General features: G+C 44.0%; 1 protein-coding gene across 1 annotated transcript in view; it reads right to left on the bottom strand.

The window, feature by feature from the left end:
• The window catches only part of DENND1A (DENN domain containing 1A), a 296,658-nt gene that overhangs the window by 104,173 nt on the left and 165,274 nt on the right, over nucleotides 1-27,211 (bottom strand). The window contains exons 8-10 of the mRNA XM_084820777.1: nucleotides 24,934-24,987; nucleotides 19,675-19,785; nucleotides 5,772-5,872 (exon numbers count right to left, since the gene is read on the bottom strand). Of these exons, the coding sequence (XP_084676903.1) occupies nucleotides 5,772-5,872; nucleotides 19,675-19,785; nucleotides 24,934-24,987 (266 nt within the window). The remainder of the gene's footprint in view (nucleotides 1-5,771; nucleotides 5,873-19,674; nucleotides 19,786-24,933; nucleotides 24,988-27,211) is intronic.

Here is a 27,211-nt window from a genome sequence, read left to right as displayed (position 1 = left end):
TCCTCTACCATCTGCTTCTGTTTTTGCTCTTTTCTTTCTACTGTCACAGCTGCAAAGAAAACAACCAAACACCAACTAAAGGTTTAAAATTTAAACCCAACTCAAAGACAAAGAGAGAAAAAACACCCATTGCTGGAATGCAAATCCCCCCCTCCCCCCTGAAGCTCCAGTAAGAAGCAGGAGATGAGAGCAGAGAGGAAGTGGCACACAGATCGACATTTTGTGGCCAAAAGCACCTTTCCTACATTCAAACACCGTTTCAAAAATAGATGAAGCTATTTTGGGGAAAATGTATTTATGGCACACAAATTAGTGCTAAATTGATTTATTCAGACAAGTATAGTGTGCGATTACCACTCTAATTAAAGTTCACATCAGCCTACGGTAATCAGTTGTTGTGTTTGCAAAAGTGCAATTAGATTGTTCCTGGTAATTACAGGGGTTTTCTAGCTATGCTTCTAGCTTGCTTGTTTGGCTGGTTCATTTCTCTCCCTCCTACTGCCCTTCCCTCTACCAGAAGCTTTTCTGGGACAGAGGGCAGTTTCCAGCCCTTGCTCCTGCATGCTCCGTTCACACACACCTGCACTTCCAAATGCAGGGCCTGGGCTTATCCCCTTCAAACGCGCCTTTGTTGGGAAGTCAGCGTGGACCTAATCTTCTGGCCCAGTATCACAGCCCCCGCATGGTACACACTGCTGTCCTGACAACTCCTAGCAGTGAGCACCTGAAGGCAAAGCTGGCAGTGGCAGCCTCCCTCCGCGTGTTAATTATGGACGTGCAGCCCATTATGCAGAGAAAGGGCACCTGCTGGTCGTGCAAATGACTGGGAACCGGCCCTTCCTGCGCAGCAAGTGAAATGGAGGGTTCATTTCTGCAGGAGATAATAGTTTTTAGATTCCTTTCCGTGTCTCTTCGACATGGGGATGTACTTAACATTTAAATCATCCACAAAGGAAAAACCTCCTTGAAATTTACATGTTTTAGGCTCCTGGCACTTCACTTACAATGCTAGTTATCCCTGCTGGTTCCTTACTCAGAAGGCATTGGAAAGCTTTTCTTCCCCCCACTCCTCCACCCCCAGCACCCTTCCCTTAAAAAAAAAAAAAAAAAAAAGCAAAACCCAGATAATGAAGTTATCCACCAGATGCCAATTTTGTGGCATTTGTAGATAATGATGGAAGTCACAGAAGCTCATTCAAGGTGATAAAGTTAAAACCTGATTAGATTAATATATCTCCTTCTCAAGTGTAGAATTTCTGCTTGAACCACCAATGGTGTGTCCTCCACTCTTTTAAAAAACAGTGAGATGAAATATACTCCCTGGGATTTTTCCTCCTAGTGGTTTAATGTTCAAAAATTGGTCTCACAAACAAGAGGAAAATATTTGGCAGAGAAGCCAAATCATCACACCTTAAAGACGTATGCTTAGATGAGAATATTAGAAAGGTGAGTCATCTGAAAGGGATTCTAGGAGCTCAGGCAGTAACAATGGGGGAGCAGGACCACATGCACCCTGCTTGGAGCTCCATGGAGGAAGCCACACTGCGAAAGGCCCCTAGCACTGACAGCCACTGACAAAGCAAGGGGTGCAGTTTTAAAGCTCTGCATCATGTGCTTTGGGAATTGCCACAGCAGAGGAATCTACACATAGAGCAGCCATTTATGTAATTCCTTTACATCAGGGCTGGACAATGTTTTGGAGTTACTGGTCCCAGAGGAACTCTTTGGGAGCTGCATGAGTGGGCAGGACTGGTGGTCAATAATGGATGGGGCCAGGATACATGCACACACCATCTCTCTCTCTCTCTCTCTCTCTCACACACACACACACACACTCTTCTCCCTCTGCCCCAGTGATCTTCATCAAGGTTGCGGGGGGCGGGGAGGGAGGCTTGCTAACAGCAGTGGAGAAACAGTGATCTGTTCCCTGTCTCCCAGCTGATGGCTGATCAGCCAGATGGCAGGAAAAGTGGGTGGGGCATCCTGGAGTTCAGTGGGCTGCACAGAGAGCAGCCGAGGGCTGCATATGGCCTGGTTGTTGACCATATTTGCTGCTTTCGGTCAACACCTAAGTATAATGTGTGTCCTATATTCAAGGGTGGGGTATAAATTTGTTTAAACAATAACAAAATGCCATGGAGGGAGCAATCCTATGTGGATTGAGGGTCACCTCCGAGCCCAGGGGCAACCACCTATCCAGTGCAGGGCAGGAGGAGTGGTGAGGAGTGGATCTCCTCCATGCTCTCACCACCCTGCTTTTGCAGTTAGACAGCCGATTTCAGCTGTCTAGCCGCGGGTCCTCAGAGCATAGGAAGGGGCAGCCAGATGACACATAGGATGTGTCGTACTGGCACTTCTGACCTCCCTGCCCCAGCCCACCCCCGGGAATACCCGTTTCCCCCGCTCCGTGCTGCTATTCCAAGCGCAGAGTGAGGGGCCGATCAACGCTGCCTATGAGGGGGCACAGGAGGGGGTGGAGGTCAGTTCTCCAGGAAATGACCTATCCTATGGCCATCTAGCCACTGACTAGCAGCCATAGGATTGCGCCCTTAGTGGTGCTATTATATAAAGAATATTGTTCCCATGGGGAACTCTTTAGAAACTTAGGATATGGAACCCAATAGCACAGCAGTGTTTCAGACACTCACGTGGATGTTGACAGTCTTCACATGGCGAAGGACAGACAGACACACACACACACACACACACACATCCCAAACAGAGATCATCCCATATGACGTTCACATTCTACCCAGATGCCTGACCTACACTATATGATCCCAACCCACCCACTCCTTTTTATTTTGCCTGGGCAGAACTAAGAATCTGCGGTTATTTTATTTAAAACACTGATAGCCTGCCTTCTCTAAACTCAAGGCAACTTTGAAGAGCACACCACAATAGAATATTCTGGCTGCCCACATTGTGTGAGATGTCATCTGCCAGGTGGAAAGGGCAAAGCCATGCCACAACAGATGCAGACTAGCACCCCCCGGGGTAAGCATCTGAACTGGTCACTAGTCAAGCGGCCTTCCGTATGCTATTCTGGGATTGTAAGGTGCTCCATCCATATGACATTGTTCATAAATTCTATGAGCTAACATATTTTCTTCAAACCTATCCAGCATGGAAACACGGCTTCTTCCCCTTTGGCTCCAAAACTCCCCAGAGGTCCATGCAGAGCCTCGGCTGGATTCCAACCTCCAGGTCAATCAGGTGCTCTTCAGAACTGGTATGCTTTCTCTTTGCAAAGTGCTCTATTCCTGCCCCTATTCCTCGGTTCCTTAGTGTGAAATTAACAAGAAGCGGCACAAAGCTAACTAGGATCGAGAGAAATGGGAGCAGCATGAGCCTAGCTAGCAAATTGTAGGGATGTTGCCGGGGTGGGGTGGGGGCTGCACTTCAAAAGCTATTCTTAAAAATGTTGCAGGTGTTTATTGGTAAATTTTAGTTCCTGCCAAACCTAGAAGCTTTATATGTTAAATAATGCAGGCAAGAGGAGGGGAACAAGAAACCATTATTTATTCTCTGCTGAGTAAATGTATGTAACTAACCAATGTTTTTGTCAACGGGATACTGTAATCAAGGGGGAAAATAGCTGGGTCCTCTGGCATAATTATATTTTGCTGCAAGTCATTTTTTCTTGGAGGCCTGAAGCGGCAAGTGACAGCTCCCCCCATGCGCTTGGCATGGCCATTCCAAGCACACCACAATGGTAATGATCGCAGCAGCAGAGCACTTCAGCCAGACTCAAGCATATCCAGTTTTGCAAGGTGGGGGAAACTGCAGCGGCCACCTTCAAAAGCAGCCTAAAGAAGAAAAGAACATTTATAGGAACACCCTCCCAGCCTCCCCTGCAATTCACACACCTGCACGCTGGAACATTTACTGTAACAGCTTTGTTAACATCTTCTAGGGGGAGGGGGTTGGAGGGAGGAGGGAGAAACAGCCTTGCAACATAACCCAGCTTGTGTACATGGAGTTCTCACAGAAAATGGCCTGAGATCAAAAGCAGCCTGCTACCTATACTCTGATCCAGTTCCCATGTAACAGCAGCAATACCTAGGCTGTTTAACCCAGAAATTGCCTGGGACTAGTGCCCTGTATGAGCCCTTTCTGATTTCGATTAAGAATCCAGGAATGCTCCATTCCTGGTTTGTTTCACAACGTGCCAACTCAGAAACTATGGGTTAAACAACACAGAGTTAACTCAACAATTCCCCAAGGTTTGTTGTTGGGTTAACTCTGGGTTGTTTAACCCATAAACAACCTGAAGTTTCTAGGTTCTCATGACACAAAACAACCCAAGAATAGGGATTTCCTAGGTTGTTGATTGAAATTGGAAATGGCTCACCTGCAGCACTTGTCCCAAGCAATTTCTGAGTTAAACAACCCAGGAATTGCTGTCATTACTTGCTAATCAGGTCTCTGTGTCTAGGTGCTAAAGGATTTGCTTGCATGTACAAACTACAGAAAAGGAATGCTTCTTGGTAAGGCTGTGAGCTTTCTTTTCATAGAACAGTTGCTTTTGCAACAACATCTGTTATGGCAGTGATCTCTTATTGATAGCAAATAAGGTGAGGACAGATGTAATATTTCTGGAGTGCTTATGGTGGGTTCTTCACCCACACTATGAACCCTGGTGATACAAATGTGCACACTGTTAAGTTACAGGCAAGTCAATCACTGACTGAATCAACTCTTGTCTTGTGCATCAGGCAGACTATTCTAACTTTTAAATTTACTTTTTGAGCAGGAAGATGTGTTTATGCACACATACATTCACCCCTCACCTTACAAAAAAAGGTTTTCCTGAAGGAGGTATGTATGGGTGATTTCACAGACACTAGCCAGTAGGCATCTCAGTCACAACACAGTCAGATGAGAAATGGACTTTTCCTACATTCAGCCTGAAACCACACTGAAAGCCTGCAAAACCGTGTTTTTTTCCTCCAGAGCTCAACCCAAGATGGAAAAAATGTACCTGTGTTTTGAGGGCATCAAAGACTCTATCAAGCTATCTCTGCCAGTCTTAAAATGTTATGTCTGTGTTCATCCTAGGAGTCCAGCATGAAACATATTAACCACTTAGGGATGTTATTATATTTAGTGGTATATAAATAACACAAATAAATAAATAATAAATAAATATGGGAGCAATTTCAGGCACTAGGCCACAGCTGGCCAAATGAAAAAGTGGAGTATGTTGCAAGGGTCATCCAGAGTTACGGCGCAGGCTCATGATGGGGAGGTGGGAGAGCAGAGGTCACCCAGAATTTGACCAAACTGCCACTCTGGCAAAAGGATGCTATAAGTTAAGGTGCAGCAAGGAGGAAAAAACAGGGCTGCCACGACCCACTCTGCAAACATCTGAAAGTTATTTACTACCATACTGTCTTACAAGTCAACATAAGGGAAGTCACAACAGGAACTGGTAGACAACAGCAACGCGTTTGAGGAGAGGAACTCAAAATAAAGTTCCTTATCTCCTCCTGACCCACTTAAAAACAGCAAGAGTGAGTTATTCTTTGAGCAGGAAATGTGAAAATATTCCATAGGAACATATGTCAGAGAAACTTTTAAGGTCTGTACTATTAAATTAGGCCATGAAAAATCTGTATCTCTGGATCGGCCGCTTAATGTTCACACATACACACACGTACATATTTTTGACAGATTTGAACACCACATTATTTTTTAACTATTGAAATCTTTAAAAATTCAGACTTGTAAGACTGTAATGCAGATTAAAAAAAGACATATAGCCTTACCAGCAGTAGTCCAAGAGGTGCGGGGGCAGAACAGGGATGTAAACATGCTGCCAAAACATTGGGTAAAGCATAGCTGCAGAGCCATGGATACAGGCAGTTAACTGAAAGGCACAAAAATGACAACATCAGCACACGCATCCGTAAGAGATAGAAAACTTCCTGATGCCCTGTCAGGAACTCCAAGATGAAGAGGGTGGGTCCTCTTGACTGCATTGTCTCTATGCCTGCCTGGATCACAAGAAGGCACAGAGACGATTGTTCTTGTTGCCTGTCCCACTGCTAATGAACCCCCTTCACCTCAGGAGGCAGTTTAAGTGTTGTATGGAGACTGACCTTCACGGATGATACTGAACAGGTTCACACAATCACTGCAGCCCAGCCTGGCTTATTTAAGCCATGGTGGGTTGCACCATGTGCTGGGTAGCTTTTGAATGTTCAAGCTGCAATTGAGGCCTGTTGTATTGTCAGAACCCAGTGAAGGTGAGTTGTTGACGTGGTTTAATAAACCACCCAGAACCCTAAAAGAGACAATGGGTTCTGTGTGATTTGTTAATCGCCGGGTTCAGATGACATGGCAAGCTGCAGTCATGGGCTTTGCAGTTCAAAATGACTGGCTGCATGCGCCACAGCCCACCGTGGCTTAAATAAGCCATGGTCTGGGGTGCTTGATTGTGCAAACAGGCCCTTTGTCAGTAGAAGGTGACTTCATATCATGTAGGTTGGCTCCCTCTCTGCTTCCTTCTTCCAGCAGACAAGCTGCCAGTTCACACAATCACCACAGCCCACCATGGCTTATTCAAACCACTGCATGTTGCAGTGCATGCCAGCGCCCATTTTGAATACTCAAGTCACAGCAGACAGTCGTTGTAGCTTATCCTGTCATGTGAACCCAGTGAAGATAGCTTATGCGAGGATTAAACAACCCTTGCATAACCTTTAAACAGCCCATGGGTTATGTGAAAGTTTACGCTTGCATAAGCCACCCTCACTGGATTTGCATGACAGGATAAGCCACAACTGCACATCACCGCGGCTTGAATATTCAAAAGGGTGGGCGGCATGCTGTGGTGACCGTGCAGGTCCAAAGACTTTATACAAGCAGGCCTTTGTCATGTAAGCTGATCTGTTGGGTTGGGTGCTGTTTTTATTCTGTTATTGTTCTGTTTTTAATTCTTTTTGAATGGATTTGTTCTGTTATTGTTTTAAGCAAGTTTTTATTTAAAAAATATATATTTATTTCTTGGGATTGGAAGCCACCCTGAATAGCATTTGCCGTGCTGCTGGATCTTGACCAATCTTGATATGCTATAAGGAGGTGGCCAGAGATTTGGGTAAGCTCTAGGGGGTAGCAGAACGTCTCTGAACCTTGGTATGGGAAAGCAGCCATAATTAAAAAAATAAATAAAAATAAAAATAGATTCCGCCATTTGCTACTTGAAAAACAGATGGATTTTCTTTCTCCTTTTCTTTTCTTCCCCCACAATCGCACCCAGGGAAAGGCTGTACATACATGCCAAGTGTAATCCCTCAGTGATTTTTTGTGCCTGATATACAAATGCATTCAATGTGAAAGCCAGAAGTTTATGCTCTGTTGTGGCCAGAGAAAGATTATACTGGTTAGAATGGCTAAAATACAAAACAAAGCAGTAATCGTACCATACCTTCGCAACACAAAATTCACCAATGCATTCTTGGATAAAACCTTTAAGTTATTCCTCTATTCTGTTTCTTCTTTCCCAACCCACCCCCAAAATAATTAAGCTTTACCAAAATTGCTAATATTAATTTCCCACTATACCGATCCAACTTTTACCTTGCACAGTTTGCAAAAATGGCATCTATTAAGGCTTATTTATGCCATTTAATATAAAAAGGAGCCAGTTAACAACAGTTCACAACAAGGGGTGTGGTCTTCACCTTAAGCACAAGATATTTTGGCAATGCAGATCTCCTGCTAGGAGAAATTTGGGGGGGTGGGGGCACAGAATGAGAAAGGGGGATCAAGCAGCTAATGGCCTATGCACTGAATATATTCCTTAATTCACCACTCCCCCACCCCACCCTACTCCTTTGTGGCTATAAATACCAGCTTTCTTAGCATAGTGGAAAATTAATCTATCTGAATAATAACAGCTTATTGTTGATTTATTCCTCACTTCATTCAGTGGCTTGGCAAGCTCAGCAGAAGGTTATATTGGAATTTAACCCCAAACTAGCAGATGCCAAAAATCCCCATTTCAGATGACGAAAAGGACAAAGGTTGCACTTCAGATAAACATTAAGACACTGACAATCCCACAAAAAACTTAAGGCATTACGAGGAAGTGAACGAGGAAACAGCCAAGTCACTCTCACACAAGTTGAGTATTTGAAACATTCTATCAGCAGTTTCTCCCCTTCATGGATCACTGCCTTGTTGTGGCGAAGGGGCTTGCGTAACTCAGTGAAGCCATAAGCTATGCCGTGCGGGGCCACCCAAGACAGACTGGTCATGGCAGAGAGTTCTGACAAAATGTGGTCCACTGGAGAAGGGAATGGCAACCCACTCCAGGATTCTTGCCAAGAAAACCCCATGGAACGTATCACAAGGCTAAAAGAGATGACGCCGGAAGATGAGCCCCTCAGGTCGGAAGGTGTCCAATATACTACTGGGGAAGAGCAGAGGGTATTTCCAAGTAGCGCCAGAAAGAGTGAAGCGGCTGGGCCAAAGCTGAAAGGACACTCAGCTGTGGATGTGTCTGGTGGTGAAAAGAAAGTCCAATGCTGTAAAGAACAAAATTGTTTAGGAACCTGGAATGTAAGATCAATGAATCAAGGTAAGCTGGAGGTGGTCAAACATGAGATGGCAAGATTGAACATCACCATCTTGGGAATCAGCGAACTAAAATGGACAGGCATGGGCAAATTTAATTCAGGTGACCATTATATCTACCACTGTGGGCAAGAATCCCTTAGAAAAATGGAGTAGCACTCATAGTCAACAAAAGGGTGGGAAAAGCAGTACTGGGGTACAATTTTAAAAATGATAGAATGATCTCAGTACGAATCCAAGGCAAACCATTCAACATCACAGTAATTCAAGTCTATGCCCCAACCACTGATGCCGAAGAAGCTGAGGTTGATCGGTTCTATGAAGACCTACAACACCTTCTAGAACTAACACCAAAAAAAGAGGTCCTCTTCATCATAGGGGATTGGAATGCTAAAGTAGGAAGTCAAGAAATCACCGGGATAACAAGCAGGCATGGCCTTGGTGTACAAAATGAAGCAGGACAAAAGCTAATAGAGTTTTGCCAAGAGAACACGCTGATCATAGCAAACACTCTTTTCCAACAGCACAAGAGGCGACTCTACACATGGACATCACCAGATGGTCAATATCGAAATCAGATTGATTATGTCCTTTGCAGCCAAAGATGGAGAAGCTCTATACAGTCAGTAAAAAACAAGACCTGGAGCTGACTGAGGCTCAGATCATGAACTTCTTGTTGCAAAAGTTCGGCTTAAATTGAAGAACGTAGGGAAAGCCACTAAACCATTCAGGTATGACCTAAATCTTATCCCTTATGAATATACAGTGGAGTTGAGGAATAGATTTAAGGGATTAGACCTGATAAACGGAGTGCCTGAGGAACTATGGACGGAGGTCCGTAACATTGTTCAGGAGGCAGCAACTCAATCCATCCCAAAGAAAAAGAAAGGCAAGAAAGCCAAGTGGCTGTCTGATGAGGCTTTACAAGTAGCTGAGGAAAGAAGGGAAGCGAAAAGCAAGGGAGAAAGGGGAAGATATACCCAACTGAATGCAGAGCTCCAGAGAATAGCAAGGAGAGACAAGAAGGCCTTCTTAAATGAACAATGCAAAGAAATTGAAGAAAACAACAGAATGGGAAAGACTAGAGATCTCTTCAAGAAAATCGGAGATCTCAAGGGAACGTTTTGTGCAAAGACAGGCATGATAAAGGACAAAGAAGGCAGGGACCTAACAGAAGCAGATGAGATTAAGAAGAGGTGGCAAGAATACACAGAAGAACTATACAGGAAAGATCTGAATGTCCCTGATAGCCAGGATAGTGCGGTCACTGAACTTGAGCCGGACATCCTCGAGAGTGAAGTCAAGTGGGCCTTAGGAAGCGTTAGTAACAACAAAGCTAGCGGAGATGACAGTATTCCAGCTGAGCTATTTAAAATCCTAAAAGATGATGCTGTTAAAGTGCTGCATTCAATATGCCAACAAATCTGGAACACTCAACAATGGCCGCAAGACTGGAAAAGGTCAGTTTACATTCCAATTCCAAAGAAGGGCAACGCCAAAGAGTGTTCAAACTACCGCACAATTGCGCTCATTTCACATGCCAGCAAGGTGATGCTCAAAATCCTACAAGCTAGGCTTCAGCAGTATGCGAACCGAGAACTACCGGAAGTACAAGCTGGGTTTCGAAGAGGCAGAGGAACTAGAGATCAAATCGCCAACATTCGCTGCATCATGGAGAAAGCAAGAGAATTCCAGAAAAACGTCTATTTCTGCTTCATTGACTACGCTAAAGCCTTTGGTTGTGTGGATCACAACAAACTGTGGCAAATTCTTAAAGTGATGGGAGTACCAGACCACCTTACCTGTCTCCTGAGAAACCTGTACGAGGGTCAAGAAGCAACAGTCAGAACCAGACATGGAACAACCGAGTGGTTCAAAATTGGGAAAGGAGTATGATAAGGCTGTATATTGTCACCCTGCTTATTTAACTTATATGCAGAGTACATCATGAGAAATGCTGGGTTGGATGAATCACAGGTCGGAATTAAGATTGCTGGGAGAATTATCAACAACTTCCGATATGCAAACGATACCACCCTAATGACAGAAAGCGAAGAGGAGCTAAAGAGCCTCTTGCTGAGGGTGAAAGAGGAGAGTGCAAAAGCTGGTTTGAAACTCAACATTAAAAAAAACTAAGATCATGGCATCTGGCCCCATCACTTCCTGGCATATAGAAGGGGAAGAAATGGAAGCAGTGACAGATTTTACTTTCTTGAGCTCCAAGATCACCGCAGACGGTGACTGTAGCCATGAAATTAAAAGACGCTTGGTCCTTGGGAGGAAAGCTATGGCAAACCTAGACAGCATAGTAAGAAGCAGAGACATCACCTTGCCGACAAAGGTCCATCTAATCAAAGCTATGGTTTTCCCAGTAGTAATGTATGGCTGTGAGAGCTGGACTATAAGGAAGGCTGAGCGCCGAAGAATTGATGCTTTCGAACTGTGGTGCTGGAGAAGACTCTTACGAGTGCCCTGGACTGCAAGGAGGTCAAATCAGTCAATCCTAAAGGAAATCAACCCTGAGTGCTCATTGGAAGGACAGACATTGAAGCTGAAGCTCAAATATTTTGGCCACCTAATGCGAAGAGAAAACTCTCTGGAAAAGACCCTGATGCTGGAAAAGCCTGAAGGCAAAAGGAGAAGGGGACGGCAGAGGATGAGATGGCTAGATAGCATCACCGATGCAATGAATATGAACTTGAGCACGCTCTGGGAGAGAGCGCAGGACAGGAAGGCCTGGCGTGCTATGGTCCATGGGGTCACGAAGAGTCGGACATGACTGAACGACTGAACAACAACAACAACAATCAGCAGTTTCTAAGCTAGAATGTAAATGATTATATTTCCTTAGGGTAGAGGGGGATTTCATTAAATTATGTGCCTACTATAACACACAACCTCCATTTCAGCAATTTTTCAATGGGAGTGTTGCAAACAGGGACACAAATGGCTGCAGAGCAGCTCCCTCCTCCCCAACACATATTCAGAGTGAAGGCAGGAACTGTTGCCCTCATTCTGAATTGTTTTGTAATTGCTTTAGATTTGACTATGTGACAACATGATGAAGCCTATTCAGAGGGAGGATAATGCTTCCTGCCATCTCTTTGAATTGATTCAGAGACATCCCTGTTTATTGTGTAACTGGGGGTGGGGGGCACAAAAGCAGCAGCAATAGCTGAACAAGGTACATTGAAAAGTTGGTGGGGGCAAATCTTAAGTCCTATGAAACCCCTCCTCCTTAAAAAAGAAAAGAAAAAAAAGCACACATATATTCAGGGCAAATCTAATTTCGGTGCAGACAGTCTAACCGGAGGGGGAAATCATCCAGATACTGTTTTGTGTATCTAGATGCAAGTTTCAAATGAAGGCAGCTTCTCATACTTCTAAGAGAGTATGAGAAGTTCAAATGGTCTTGAAAGTAAAAAAGTGGGGTTGGAAATGAGGATGGCTACGGATGGGTAACAGAAGAAACCCAAAGATAACCTAGTTTAGGGGATCAGCTGCACTGCATCAGGTTTTGATTTCCATTTCTAGAAAAGATGGAAAGGGCTTCATAGGCATTATGCAAACTGTTCTTTGATCTAGCATTTTGCCATCTTTACTCAGGTGAGCAAACTTCCTGGCTGATAACCAGATTGAGGTGGGGACATCTTCTGATTGGATGCCTCAAAGAGTCCAGAAAAGGATCTCTCTCTCTCTCTCTCTCACTCTCTCTCTCTCTCTCTCTCTCACACACACACACACACACTTTTCCTTGAGTTTTGCGTTTTAATTAAAAACTCTGTGTAGGGCTAAACTTGAAAGAGCAATACTCAGTTGGGCCAGAACCTAAATGAGTCTAAGAAATTTAAAGCAAATAAAACTTTGCTGGGGAACTTCTGGCATTGGCTGGATGCCATGGAGGGTAGTTTCCCTCTTCCTCCTTCCCTTCCTAAATTGCTACGTATATTGGTGGCACAATCATCAGCACCACCACAGACCAGAGTGAATGTTAGGCCTCTGTCACTTTTTAAATCTTACTCTGTCCCAGCTGGGAACTTCTCAGAGCTGCCAAACTAGTATTAAATACTTGTGTTAGGAAATAGTAAGAAGCCAGGCCTCGTGGCTCAATGAATGAACCTGACTGCCTTTCCTCCAAGCATGCGCTGGCTGCCACCTTGCAGTCGTATAGTCAAGATGCTATTGTGAAGTGTATGTTAATTTTATTAACTGAACAGGTCAGAGAATATAAGTGGTAAGTACCAGAGCAAACATGTTAACAATCCTGGGATGAGCCCATCTCAAAACGCAGCTCCGTTTCCAAACAGTGGGTCTATTAATGTGAAGTATGGGCCGTCATCTCTTTGTGAGGGCCTCCCCCCAGAGAGTTAAATGACATTTTGGAAGGCTTGCTTTTCTTAAAATCTGGCGTCAACATCAGGTCAACAATGAGTTTATTGTGTCCAGTTATCCAACAACATGAGATTCTTAAAGTATTAATCAATGTAACAAGGAATCTCCAAGTGTATGATGGTAATGCCACCTTTTATCTGGAAAAATGTGGACACAACTTTTCATTTCAGCATGCACAGGGGGGTCCCTCACCTTGGTTACTCATGGGCAGGGACCTTCTATTCTTGCAAGATAGTAATGGTTACTTCCCCTCCCCCAATACCTCCCCAAATATACAAGCTATCAAGCACATTTATCACAGACCTCATCTGATGAGCGGAGGCTGGATACAAAACACATTGTTAATAGTAAGCCAAACTGAGATGTTGTTGTTGTTGTTTATTCAGTCAGTTGCTTCCGACTCTTCGTGACTTCATGGACCAGCCCATGCCAGAGCTTCCTGTCGGCCGTCGCCACCCCCAGCTCCCCCAAGGTCGAGTCCGTCACCTCCAGAATATCATCCATCCATCTTGCCCTTGGTCGGCCCCTCTTCCTTTGGCCTTCCACTTTCCCTAGCATCAGCATCTTCTCCAGGGTATCCTGTCTCCTCATTATGTGGCCAAAGTACTTCAGTTTTGCCTTTAATATCATGCCCTCAAGTGAGCAGTCTGGCTTTATTTCCTGGAGTATGGAAAGGGTTGATCTTCTTGCAGTCCAAGGCACTCTCAGAATTTTCCTCCAGCACCACAGTTCAAAAGCATCTATCTTCCTTCGCTCAGCCTTCCTTATGGTCCAGCTCTCGCAGCCATAGGTTACTACGGGGAATACCATTGCTTTAACTATGTGGACCTTTGTTGTCAGTGTGATGTCTCTGCTCTTAACTATTTTATCAAGATTTGTCATTGCTCTCCTCCCAAGAAGTAAACGTCTTCTGATTTCCTGGCTGCAGTCAGCGTCTGCAGTAACCTTTGCGCCTAGAAAGACAAAGTCTGTCACTGCCTCCACGTTTTCTCCCTCTATTTGCCAGTTATCAATCAAGCTGGTTGCCATAATCTTGGGTTTTTTGAGGTTTAACTGCAACCCAGCTTTTGCACTTTCTTCTTTCACCTTCGTCATGAGGTTCCTCAGCTCCTCCTCGCTTTCAGCCATCAAAGTGGTATCAGCTGCATATCTGAGATTGTTAATGTTTCTTCCAGCAATTTTAACTCCAGTCTTGGCTTCATCAAGCCCAGCACATCGCATGATGTGTTCTGCATACAGGTTGAATAGGTAGGGTGAGAGTATACAACCCTGCCCTACTCCTTTCCCAATCTTAAACCAGTCCGTTGTTCCGTGGTCTGTTCTTACCATTGCTACTTGGTCGTTATACAGATTCCTCAGGAGGCAGACAAGATGACTTGGTATCCCCATACCACCAAGAACTTGCCACAATTTGTTATGATCCACACAGTCAAAGGCTTTAGAATAGCCAATAAAACAGAAATAGATGTTTTTCTGAAACTCCCTGGCTTTCTCCATTATCCAGCGGATATTGGCAATTTGGTCTCTAGTTCCTCTGCCTTTTCTAAACCCAGCTTGTACATCTGGCAATTCTCGTTCCATGAATTGCTGGAGTCTACCTTGCAAGATCTTGAGCATTACCTTACTGGCATGTGAAATAAGTGCCACTGTTGGATAGTTTGAACATTCTTTGGTGCTTCCCTTTTTTGGTATGGGGATATAAGTTGCTTTTTTTCCAATCTGTTGGCCATTCTTGTGTTTTCCAAATTTGCTGGCATATGGCATGCATCACCTTGACAGCATCATCTTGCAAGATTTTAAACAGTTCAGCTGGGATACCGTCATCTCCTGTGCCTTGTTATTAGCAATGCTTCTTAAGGCCCATTCAACCTCCATCTTCAGGAGGTCTGGCTCTAGCTCACTGACCACACCGTCAAATCTATCCCCGATATTATCCTTCCTATACAGATCTTCCGTATATTCTTGCCATCTTTTCTTGCTCTCTTCTGCTTCTGTTAGGTCCTTGCCATCTTTGTTTTTGATCAGACCCATTTTTGCCTGGAATTTACCTCCGATGTTCCTAATTTTCTGGAAGAGGTCTCTTGTCCTTCCTATTCTGTTATCTTCTTCCGCTTCCACACATTGATTGTTTAAAAATAATTCCTTATCTCTTCTGGCTAACCTCTGGAATTTTGCATTTAATTGGGCATATCTCCCCTGATCACTGTTGCCTTTTGCTTTCCTCCTTTCTTGGGCTGCTTCCAGTGTCTCAGCAGACAGCCATCTTGCCTTCTTGGTTTTCTTTTTCTTTGGGATGTTTTTTGTTGCCACCTCCTGAACAATGTTGCGAACTTCTGTCCACAGTTCTTCCGGGACCCTATCTACTAAATCTAGTCCCTTAAATCTATTCTTCACCTCCACTGCATATTCATTAGGAATATTAGTGAGCTCATATCTAACTGATCTGTGAGTCTTCCCTATTCTCTTTAGTCTGATTCTAAATTGTGCAATAAGAAGTTCATGATCTGAACTACAATCAGCTCCAGGTCTTGTTTTTACCGACTGCATAGATGTCCGCCACCTTTGGCTACAAAGGATGTAGTCGATCTGATTTCGGTGTCGACCGTCTGGTGAAGTCCATGTATAAAGTCGTCTCTTAGGTTGTCGGAAGAGAGTATCTGTTATGCACAGTGAGCTGTCTTGGCAAAATTCTATCAGCCTATGTCCTGCTTCATTTTGTTCTCCCAGACCATGCTTGCCTGTAATTCCAGGTGTCGTTTGACTACCCACCTTAGCATTCCAGTCTCCTGTCATGAAAATAACATCTTTGGCGTACTATCCAGTAGGTGCTGCAGATCCTCATAGAACTGATCTACTTCTGCTTCTTCAGCATCTGTGGTTGGGGCATATATTTGGATCACTGTGATGTTAAATGGCTTACCCTGAATTCGAATTGAGATCATTCTGTCATTTTTTGGATTGTATCCAAGCACTGCTTTAGCCACTTTTATTATTAATTATGAAGGCTACTCCGTTTCTTCTGTGGTCCTCTTGTCCACAGTAGTAGATCTGGTGGTCATTTGATGTGAAGTGGCCCATTCCAGTCCATTTCAGTTCACTGACACCCAAACTGTCTATATTTAATCTTGACATCTCCCCAATAACCACATCCAATTTGCCCTGGCTCATAGAGCTTACATTCCAGGTTCCTATGGTGTGTTGATCTTTAGAACATCGGATTTGTCGTTCACCACCAGCACCATCGGCTGCTAGCCATCCTTTCGGCTTTGAGCTAGCTGCGTCATCACATCTGGGGCTAGTTGAACTTATCCTCTGTTCCTCCCCAGTAGCATTTTGACCATCTTCCGACCTGGGAATCCCATCTTCCGATGGTATACCAACATATCTCTGGTTGTACTGATCCATTTAGTTTTCATGGCAAGAATACTGGGGTGGGTTGCCGTTTCCTTCCCCAGGGCTAGTATTTAGTCTGACCTCTCTGCCATGACCTTCCCGTCTTGGGTGTCCCTTCACGGTTTAGCTCATGACGTCATTGAGGTGCTCAAGCTCCAGCACCACGACAAGGTAACGATCTCCTTTGCTGAATCATCTCAAACTGAGATGATTGACTGTCAAAGACTGAAAATGAGATCGGCCCCATTGTGCAGACTCCTGTGGTTGCTGCGGATGGGATGAACTGATCAGCCTCAAATGGCATGGGCCACCCTGCATGCCTGAACAATTGACTCCTGCCGTTAAGTCCTGCTATGATCACTGGAGAAGGCATTTCTCCCTCTGTGGCTGCACTGCCCTAGCCGCATTTAGTGGTATTTTGCCAAATTTGCTGGATTATATTTGTAGGGAATGTAACAAAGGAAAATTGTCAAAGTCTAGCTGATGAATATGCAGCATAACTCCTGACACCTGGGTAATATGTGTCTGTAAGGAGAAAACAATGCAACTCAGAGAGCCAGTGTAGTGTAGTGGTTAGAGTGATGCACTGGGACTCAGGAGGCCCAGGTTCTAGACCCCACTCGGCCATGAACCTCACTGGGTGACTTTGGGCCAGTGACTGACTCTTAGCTAATCTACCTCACAGGGTTTCTGTGAGGATAAAATGGAGAGGAGGAGGACTATGAAAGTCGCCTTGGGTTGCTTGAAAGAGGAAATAAGGCAGGATATAAATATAATAAAAATAAATGAAGGGAAAAACCAACTGCAGCAGCCTTCTCGAGGTTTGGTGACACTTATTAATTATCCATGAAGTATCACTGGCTGTCCTCACCAACCCAAGGCCTTGTTTAACTTTCCCACACTGATAGGGCTTTATAAATCAGACGATTTCAGCACAGCACACCTCCTCACCACAACACATCCTTTCCCCCACTCATTTCCTAGAGATTTCCTCTGCTAACAACCCCATTTCAGGGCAGTGGTGTGTTTGTGTGTGTGAAGAACAGACTGCAGGTCATGGTCAGGATGCCCACCAATTATTCAAGAATTATCTGTGCTCGGTCAGTTTCTGGCTGCAGGATCTTGGCTTGTGGAGAGCACAAAATAAAGCAAGTAGATGCCTATAGCTACAATTTGCACGGAGGTCCTGGCCCAACTCTTCAAGCCAGTCTTAGAGAACAGTTGCTCCAATCTTTCCTGGCACATTTAAAAAGGGGAAAAACAGATTCCCTCTTCCTCCACCTCCACACACACTGCCCACAAACTAGACAGTTTTTGAAATAACTTGGAAGGAGAAACAGGGGAAGGAAAATGTAAACACAACCCAGCCTGTGAATGAACTTCTTAAGGAAAAAGCAAGTGAAAGCCTATAATTTCTAGCGTACTTAGAAAGGGGCTAGAAACAATAACTTCCCTGAAGTCCTTGTACAAGTCCTTACCCCACCCTTTTTAAAAATGTGTTTTCAATTCAGGCACACATGACATGTGTAAAATTCTAAGGAGAAAAGCTACAGAGCACACAATTTTGCCCAAAGCTTGTGCAAACCCTTCCACTAACTTTCTATGCCGGTTCACCAGAACACATTGGAATTTAGGCACAGTGTGAGTATTACTTGGAGATGGGTCTTAACACTCCCCTCGTCTCTTCTATCAACAGGTGTTGGTCTCTCTTATTTATTAACTTCAACACAGTTTGTTTCCCTTTTTTCTACCACCTGTTCTTTTGGGTCATCTATAATACAGTTGAAATATCATACAATCAAGATCAGACTCTGGGACTACAGTGTCACTTAAAAGCCAGATAATAGCTTGTAGCAACATGGAGCTTCAGAAAAACACCTTTCAACTATTTAAGTCCACAGCATTAGGGAGAAAATATTTCATTCACCATTTATGAAGGAAAAAACACACAAAACAAAATACCCAATCAATATCCATTTACAGAGCAAACACAAAGAAAAACTTAGTATTTTCTTCTATGTTATAAAAAAGCACAAGCTTATTGACTGCGAAAACCTTGAAATACACAGATCTAAACTTTGAACTAAATCAAGCTGCGGTGTTGTGGTGTTGTTGTTTTTTAAGTAATGATATGGGGCCATTTTTAGAGCAGATGGTCCTTTGAGTGTGCTGCAGCTTTCATCTCTCAGGTACTTGATGGACCCTAAGTAGCATTATAGCTGCATCCTTATCAAACAAAATTGCGAAAAATGCTGTTCTTATCATCCGCCATCAGAGTTCATCAAGAGAAGGTCATGAGAAGATCCATCTGAAAGCATCGTTTATCAATTTTTCTTTAAAAAAATTATCTATCTATACGGTGCACAAAATAGGCCATTGCTAACACCACATAAATGTTATTATAAAGCACCTTCACCAAAAGGAAAAACTTTGTACTTCAAAGGCCAAGAAGCCTCTGTGAAGCCCCCTATATCCTGAGAGAGTTCTGTCAAACTCCTATACGCTGCTGAGGTTGCCGTTAATACACACACAAAGCTAGGCATGTTTCCAGCTGGCCTTGGCAGCAAGCGGGCCTGGCATGTTCAGCCTAAGGGAGGAAAGATGCTCGCAGAAGCAAGGAAGGTGGGAAGGCAAGAATCTTGTCCCCACACCTTAGTTTTGAGACACAGGTAAGTCCTATTTCTAACTTGTCTTTCTCTCAGTTGTATCCCACATTCCCTCCAAAGTGGTGTGCATCGGGGGTTATCCCATTTTATCCCCAAGACCCTGTGGGATAGGTTAACCCAAGGGCACCCAAAGTAAAATTCGCACAACACTGTAATCCAGGTGTAGACAACCTTTTGGGCCTGTGGGCACTTTTGGCAATTTGAGAAACTGTCCTGGGCACCACCACAAAATGGGCACACTGCAGCCGCCTGCCATCTTCATTTGCTAAGAATGACTCTGAACCCCACATGTGGCCCAGAGGCATTCATGGAAAAAGAAGACTGGAGCACCTAGGAGCCCTCAATTTGCTTTGAAGCGATCACAGCTGCCAATAAGAAATGTTATTAATGAAATAATTTAAAAGTAGGAGGGGTAGGGCACCTCCATGGGCCGGAGGAAAGGTGTCGGAAGTCACACTGCTGCCCACTGGCATCACTTTGCCTATCCCTGCTCTAGCCACTATACTACACAGCCTCTCCAGCTCCCAGATCTATAGATTGGCCCACTGGCCTATTGAGTTGCTAATAGCTCCTCTACAGTGCCCCAAGAGACACTTCCCATACAGAACAGAAGGAAGCACATGCCTCCTTGTCAACTTACAGTGCTCAGCTTACTGCAGCAAATGAGGATGCGGCGTTCGTACAGCATACTGGCATACAGGTGCAGCATGTTGTTCACATCCACAGCTACAAAATACTCAGTCAGATTTCTCTAGGAAGGAAGAAGAGAGAAAGAACTTTATTCAACTGTGGAAAAAAAAAGAGCATTGGGTAAGCGGCCCTCAGAATAGCTGTTGTCATTCTGGTGCACAAGGTGGCACAAGCAGAGATGCTTACAGCAACGTAAGGTTTGCAACTGGGAATTGATGGAGCACCTCTCCCGGCATGAACCTACCTGTACACTACATTTATCATCTAAGGCCCTCCTCCAGGTGCCTCCTCCACAGGAGGCTCAGAAGGCAACAAAAAGGAAGAGGACCTTCTCAGTGGTGGCCCCCCATTATGGAATGATCTCTCCAACGAGGCCCACCTGGCACCAGGTTAAGACCTTCCTCTTCTCTCAGGCATTCGGCAGCATATGATGAGGTTTTAATCAGCTCCTGGATTTTCTTATTGTTGATTGTTTAAAATTGTTTTAGATATGTGTGTCTCTGTGTGTGCTGTCTCTTCATATGTTTGTATCTAAATGGTTTTTATAATGTACTTTTAAGATTTTAACCTTTGTAAACCACACAGAGAGCTTTGGCTATTGAGCAGTATAGAAATGTAATCAATGAATAAATGAAGGGGTTACTTAAGCTTAACCAAAATAACCCCAAGACTTCCGGAGGGCAAGGTCTGCCCACTGCTTACAAGTAGCTCTCCTGTAAAATCCCTAGCAAGAGCCTGTAGTTAACCTAAGATGCCACCTCTAAAGCTCCTCCAACTCTTCTTGTTGAGGACTGTCCAGCCCAAATGTGGAGCACAGGCAGTGTAAATAGGCACCGTCCCACTGACTTAGCAGAACTGCGCTGCTCTATACCAGCCAAGGATTGGGCTGCTGGGTTTCAGAGAAGCAGCTTCATAATGGAGTAGTCAGGAATGACAGCTGAGTGGATGGTCAACAAGCCAAGATGAATCACATGCTCGAGAGCTCAGCAAGCAGAATTGTTTATACATTGCTATAAAGGTAAAGCGTAATCACAAACAAGTGCATTAATAAAAGCACATTTAGGCTCATTATGAATTCAAGTGGGACCTGAAACCTTTAGGAAATGGAGTAAACAGGGGAACACATACACACACACTCAAGCGCACCCCACAAAAGATGACAAAGAGCAAATAGGATTTAGAATCATAGAAAAGCTCAGAGAGCCTATTAGCACTTTTGACAGATCCAAAGATAACTCTAAAAAAACCCAATACTTGGCTTGAGAAGTTTGCCAAGAAGCTTCATACTGTGCAGAAATATGTTCCACAGCTTGCTGTCCAAATACAAAGGAAAAGCTACAGACAAAAAATTAAGCGCGGCCTTTGTAAAGATCTGTTACGTTTTGTGGCTTTGTTTTTTTAAAGACACAACAAACACACATTGGTTAATAAAGGCTATGTCAGTATACTGGTGTCACTGAGGTCTTATTAGACAGCTTGAGGTAAGAAGGGCACTATCACATCCAGGTAGAGGGGGAATGGAGAAAAGAGAATGGATTTTATCAAAAATCTTGTTCAACTGGCAAGTACTTTTTTTCCTGTAGTTCTTATCCCATCTGTGCTGATTAGCAAGATGTTTGTGTCTAAACAAAAGCCGTTTGGAAGCTGGAGCTGCTGTGTGGCATGGTGGTGGTAAAAAAAAAGCAGCATGTGGGGATGATACTACAAGCTTGCCCAAAGCACTGTGGTACTGGTGGCAGAAAATCCAAACATGGCACTACCATCTCCCACTAAGTGAGATGGGACACAATCCATAGGGAAGTTCTTGCATGCAAGCCCCACTGAAAGACATGGGAGCTGCAGAAAAGCACTTATCGCAATGGGGCTTCTCCAGGAGAACTTCCCAATGGAAGTCCACCTCTTCATCTTGCCACTCAGCATCCACAACCTGAGGTGTCCCCCTCACCTTGTCCCATGGTCAGCTTATCTCTATTTCATTACTTTACACCGCTCATAATGAATAATTTCATTACTTTACACTGCTCATATAGCACAGAATCCTAGCTATATTATGCAAATGCAGCATACTGCTGCTGCCATTACTAAACATCTTTGCATCAACTGTGTGCTTGGTACTGTACAAGTTGGAGCATAATTAAATCAGATGAAAACAAGACAAAGCTGGGGAGGGTCCAGAATGGGAAAGTGATGAATATGGAGGAGGAACTGGCAGCACAACAAGAACATAGCAGCCAGCCTCTGCGTTTGTTTTGCATTTTCTTCTCTTTGCTCCAAGATCCACACATGCAAAGCTGCATAAAAGTTTACAGAGCTATATTTTATCACACCCATTGTTCTCTCCTTCTTCTCTAGTGGGCCATCAGCATCTTTAAGGCAACTTTTTTGGACACCCCTCAAGGAAATGAACATGAACCCCCCCCCTCATTCCCCCCCCCACACACACACTCAGAAGATGCCTTCAACTACCAGAAGTCTCACCCTCCGCACAGACTGAAACATACAACTTTAAACTTCTTTCCAAGTCTTCCTGGCCCAAAGCCTTCAGTTTTTATAGCGTCCTTTGATTCATGAGCATTCAGAATGTCTACTGCTCTAACGTTATGGGAAGTTGACTCATACATCGGGACTCCTGCCAACAAACACTGGCAGACAGAAAAGGCACCGGTGAAGAAGAAAAAAACCTATACTTCTGAAACCAATGTTTGTACCAGTGTACAAACATTGGTATTGAGCACAACCAGCCACAAGAGCTGCTCTTAGGCAGGAGTCTAGATGCGTCTCCATTCCCTATCATGCTATGGTTTATTTAGCATGAATCTCAGTTTTCTCCACCTGCAAACTGAACCCAGCACACTCAAGAGCATTTCTCTCCATGGAAAGAAAAACAGGTCACTTACCTATAATGGATGATTTTCAAATGGTCATCTGTGCAGACACACCCATGGGCTTTGTGCCTGCACAGAGCATATTTCCAGGAAATCATAGGAATATACAGGGTGGATTGATTTAAATCAAGGTCATTTAAGATTTAAGTCAGCAAGAAGAAAGACCAATTTAAATATTTAATTTAAATCATGTTTCCTATTTATACTTTTTCATACATTTCCTAAACAATGGTGCTCATCTGTTAATTTACAGCTAAATGGGATATCAGTTACACTATTATTTCAGTCTTACAACCAGGCCTTGCATCCCTTTTTACCTGTATACACAACATCTTTAAAATATTCCCATAAGAGCTTTAGGACCAACACCCATGACAGTTTGTGAGATTAAGTACAGTATTATAGGGACCAGAGCACAGGACAACATTGTCTTCTTTGCTTCTTTCTGCTGTTGCTCTTTTTTTTGCTTTGCTCTGCCTTGGCTCAGCCTCCCCCTCACAAATGGAAAGTAGCAGCTGCATTCATATGTAATGGTTTATGTTAACCATGGTTTGTTGCTTTAGCAATGAATTGTCTTGCAGATGAGGAAATGAACTATGGCTTGTTTTCCCCATTTCTGGTTTGTTTCTCTCCTGTCCTTTTTGCCAGCATTCACAGCAGTTTCATTTTCAGGCTGCTCTTGCTGGGTGCCTCAGTTTAAGGGCAGTTATCAGGGCAAACAAGCAAGAGATAAGCCACAGTTCTCCATTCAGACACCACAACAAGCCAAATGCCAACAATATACCATGGCTTCTCTTTGCGGATTGTAGCTGGTTATGGTTTTGTCGGTTTGTTTGTAGGAATGGGTTCAGACCCAACAACAAGCTGGTTTTCAACAAACCACACCATAGGTTAGTGGTATGGGTGAGCCAGGCCAATGAAACATCCATGACTAAAAGGCAGAACTGAGCTCTGATAGTTACTGGGTGGACTAGAGCAGTTTGCTTTCATCAAGAGAAAATTTATTTATTTATTTATTACATTTATACCCCACCTTTTTTCCTCTTGCAAGGAACCCAAGGCGGCTTACATTATCCTCCTCCTCTCCATTTTATCCTCACAACAACAACCCTGTGAGGTAGGTTGGGCTGAGAGTTTTTGACTGGCCCAAAGTCACCCAGCGAGCTTCCATGGCCGAGTGGGGACTAGAACCCGGATCTCCCAGCTCCTAGTCCAACACTCTTGCCACTACACCACACTGGCTCTTTGAAAATGAAATGTCTATGTCTGGTAGGTAGAGTGTAAACATTCATATTTGAGAAATGATCAAATACATCCCTCATTTATATAAAAAGTCTCCTTTAACTTAATGTATCTGGTACAGGCACTGATTCAGGTTAGACTACACTGACTGGAAGTGGCTATTCAGGGTTTTAGATGGGGACATTTCCCAGCCCGACCTGGAGATACCAGGGATTGAACCTGGGACCTTTGGCATGCAAAACTTGTACTGTAGAACTGAGTTACAGCCCTTCCCTTCTAGCACTCAGGCCCAGGAGCTGTTACATGTGCCCCTGCCAGTGAAGGGAGAGGCTTTATTTTTCTGAGCATGCTTCAAGTAGGGGGAAACAACTTCCCACTCAGTTTCTCCATGAACACTGCAAGAAATGACTTTCTCTCTAGAGCAGGGAAGGAGCGCAGTTTGTGCAACTACAAATAAGATCATTCAAATATCAGTTACAGATAAGGAATCTGTTCTTCTTATGGTCTTTGTGTATCGACTTACATGGGAAATTAGCAAGTTGAGGCCCCAGGACACAGGCATAGGTGTCCTAAAAAAAAAAAAGTTTCTGAGAATAGCTCTCCCCAAAGTGGCATCCAAGTGCAGCCTTCTCCAACTTGGCACCTTCCAGATATTTTGGACATCAACTCCCATCAGCCCCAGCTAGCATGGCCAAAGGTCAAGAATACTGGGAGAGTTGTAGTCCAAAACATCTGAAGGGCACCAGGTTGGAGAAGGCTGGCACAGTGTTTCACACATGCTGATAGGTTGACCCAAATCTTCATCAAGGTGAAAGCTCTAGGAACATAGGGAATTCACCCCCAAATGACTATATAGGGTGTTAGAAAGGAAAGTTGTAAAATTGCCAAGTCCCTCAAAAACATTTTTACACACACACACACATACACAGAGTATTTTGATTCAAAAGCACTTTCATGTGTCTTCTGTTCAATTGATTCCCTCCCACTCCCTACTACATGATTTCTGAAACACCATATGGTATGTGTTACATCATCTGAGCGGAGAGATATTGCAGTGCAACAATCCAGGAGGAGTTACTCACATTTTCAGGTATGCTGGGAAGTTCTCTGATGTCAGGCACAGTAAAGTAAGAGTGCTGGAGAAGTGGGAAGAGAAAAAACAACAACAACAACAACGTTTTGGCATTTTTGCATCATTTTCCACTGATTTAAAACATTACTATCTGCTGCTGCCTCTGCTAGAAATGTAACTTAAAACACACACTGTTTTTATAAGAAAAACAATACAAACTCAACCCAACAATACAAAAAACAGCAGCATCCAAAAGCACCTTCAGTTAACAGTCAGGAGTTGCACAAGAAACCAATTCATTGCTACCCAAAACCCTTTCCAAACAAGTGGGCTTCAGGTTATTTATTTCAAACATTTATTCCCAACATTTGCATCACAGGCCTATATAGTCCACTGCTGCAAAGTTGTGAAGAGGGATAAAATGCTCTCTTGTATGGGACCAAACTTCAGTTGTAGGAGGAGAACAGGATGCCAGAAAGCTAAGGGTAAGCTCTGGAGCTTCACAAGAAACTTTCCTCAGGGAGAAGGAGTAAGGGGAGCAAAAATGTAGGGTACGTATACTGAACAAGCTGGGTGGGTGATGAGCAGGGGGGTGGTATTGTGCCTATGTCCTGCTCATGAGCAAAGGTCCTAAAACTGTTACTGTAAGGTGTGTACATGATTAATTAATTTTCATAACCTTTTTGTTGTTGCTGCTGTCTCTTTCCTGGTAAAACTGTAAGAACCTATAGTTACATGCAATAAAAATAATTCACTGACTGACTGTCCTGCTTGCGGGCTCCCCATTTGGGCATCTGGTTGGCCTCTGTGAGAACAGAATGCTGGAACAGATAGGCCTTTGGTCTGATCCAGCATGGCAATTCTTCTTCTTCTTAAGTGGCTGAACACATTTGTATCACTTAGGTACAAACTACAAAGCTAAGCAACATTTGAAAATGCCTGTGGTTCTTAAGGTGGATATAGACACGCCTGAAACTGTATGAGCAGAATCTGGTGGCATCATGGGAGATTGGGGGATGGATTTCGACTCAGGGTTCTGGAGCCTTCCAGAGCTCTTTAAAATTATGCATAAGGAACAAATAGATGCAGCCTTTCCTAATTCATACTGGTTGCAGAATTTACCTCTTCTGGATGTGGGATAGTGATTCCTTGTAGCACAGACTATGTAATGTGAAATAGCAACACCGTCATCAAGCTTCTTGAAATCTGCATGGTATTGATGTTATTTTAATTCAGTGTTGTACCTTTATGAGGCTTCTCAGAACCTATCTGTTGTTTATTTAACATTTCAGCACCTTGAGAACAGCATATGGGCTGAAATACCCAGCAGCTGAAGCAGCTTTGCTCACAAGAGATGATGAAACAGGTACAGCGCAGCCCACATACTTCAAACCTGTTGCTCCTTTAATTTGGTTGGAAAGGTGAAAGATGCCAGGAAGAGGGACAGTGTATTGAGAAAAGGAACTGCAGAGTAAAGAGCACAGTGGGGCATGGAGCTATAGCTGTGCAAAATAAGGCTGGCTTCTTTATTTGGTTTGGAAACAGACAGGCAGGCAAGGCAGAGTTTGAAACAAGCAGAGTCTCTGAGTGGGCTTCCCATTTGGTTTGAATAGCCTTTCCCTGCTCTGCTGCCCATGAAATGTCTATGGCAAAGGAAGGTCAAGAGCATTCCTTCAGCACACTGGAATGCAACAGCCAAAACATCCCAACCTCTTGCCCTGTCTATGAGACAGCCTGTCCTCTGCAAGAGAAAGATGTGTGGAACAGATTTCCTTGATACCAGTGAGGTGCCTCCCATGCCAGCTGGTGACCTCACCAGCCTAGACAGCTCCTACCCGTCGACTGACATTACAGAGCAAAGCAATCAGAGGAAGTTCCTTTGAGCCAGCGCTTGGTGTAGAAACTGCAGGAGGGAGCAAAGACCGAGCAGCAGAGTTTTCAAACTCTTCCTGACTGCTGTGAGAACAGATACATTCTGCTAAAAAGTCCACTGAAGTCACCTGACAACCTAACTAAATTGCCTTCGTCAAGATGGCTATAAAGTGCTTCCGAGCTACACAACTTATCAAAAACATGGCCTGATAACGGAACCATCCCGTACAATGACAAGCTCTGAGAGTACAAAGCTCTCCAATTCCCACCCCTAGTAAGACCAGATACAAGTGCTGTGGTGTTGCTGTTCAGGATTACTGGTACAGAATAGGGGAGAAACTAGCTCCTGACCAGGAGTGGCGGGAGGGAGGAACAGAAAAGGATGAACCGAAAGCATTACACAGTGCTCCAGCATC

The sequence above is a fragment of the Heloderma suspectum genome, chromosome 14, assembly GCF_057233095.1.
Source record: "Heloderma suspectum isolate Gila_16-S chromosome 14, 16-S_ref, whole genome shotgun sequence".
NCBI classification, from domain to species: Eukaryota; Metazoa; Chordata; class Lepidosauria; order Squamata; family Helodermatidae; genus Heloderma; species Heloderma suspectum.
This window is presented reverse-complemented; position numbering and strand designations above follow the sequence as displayed.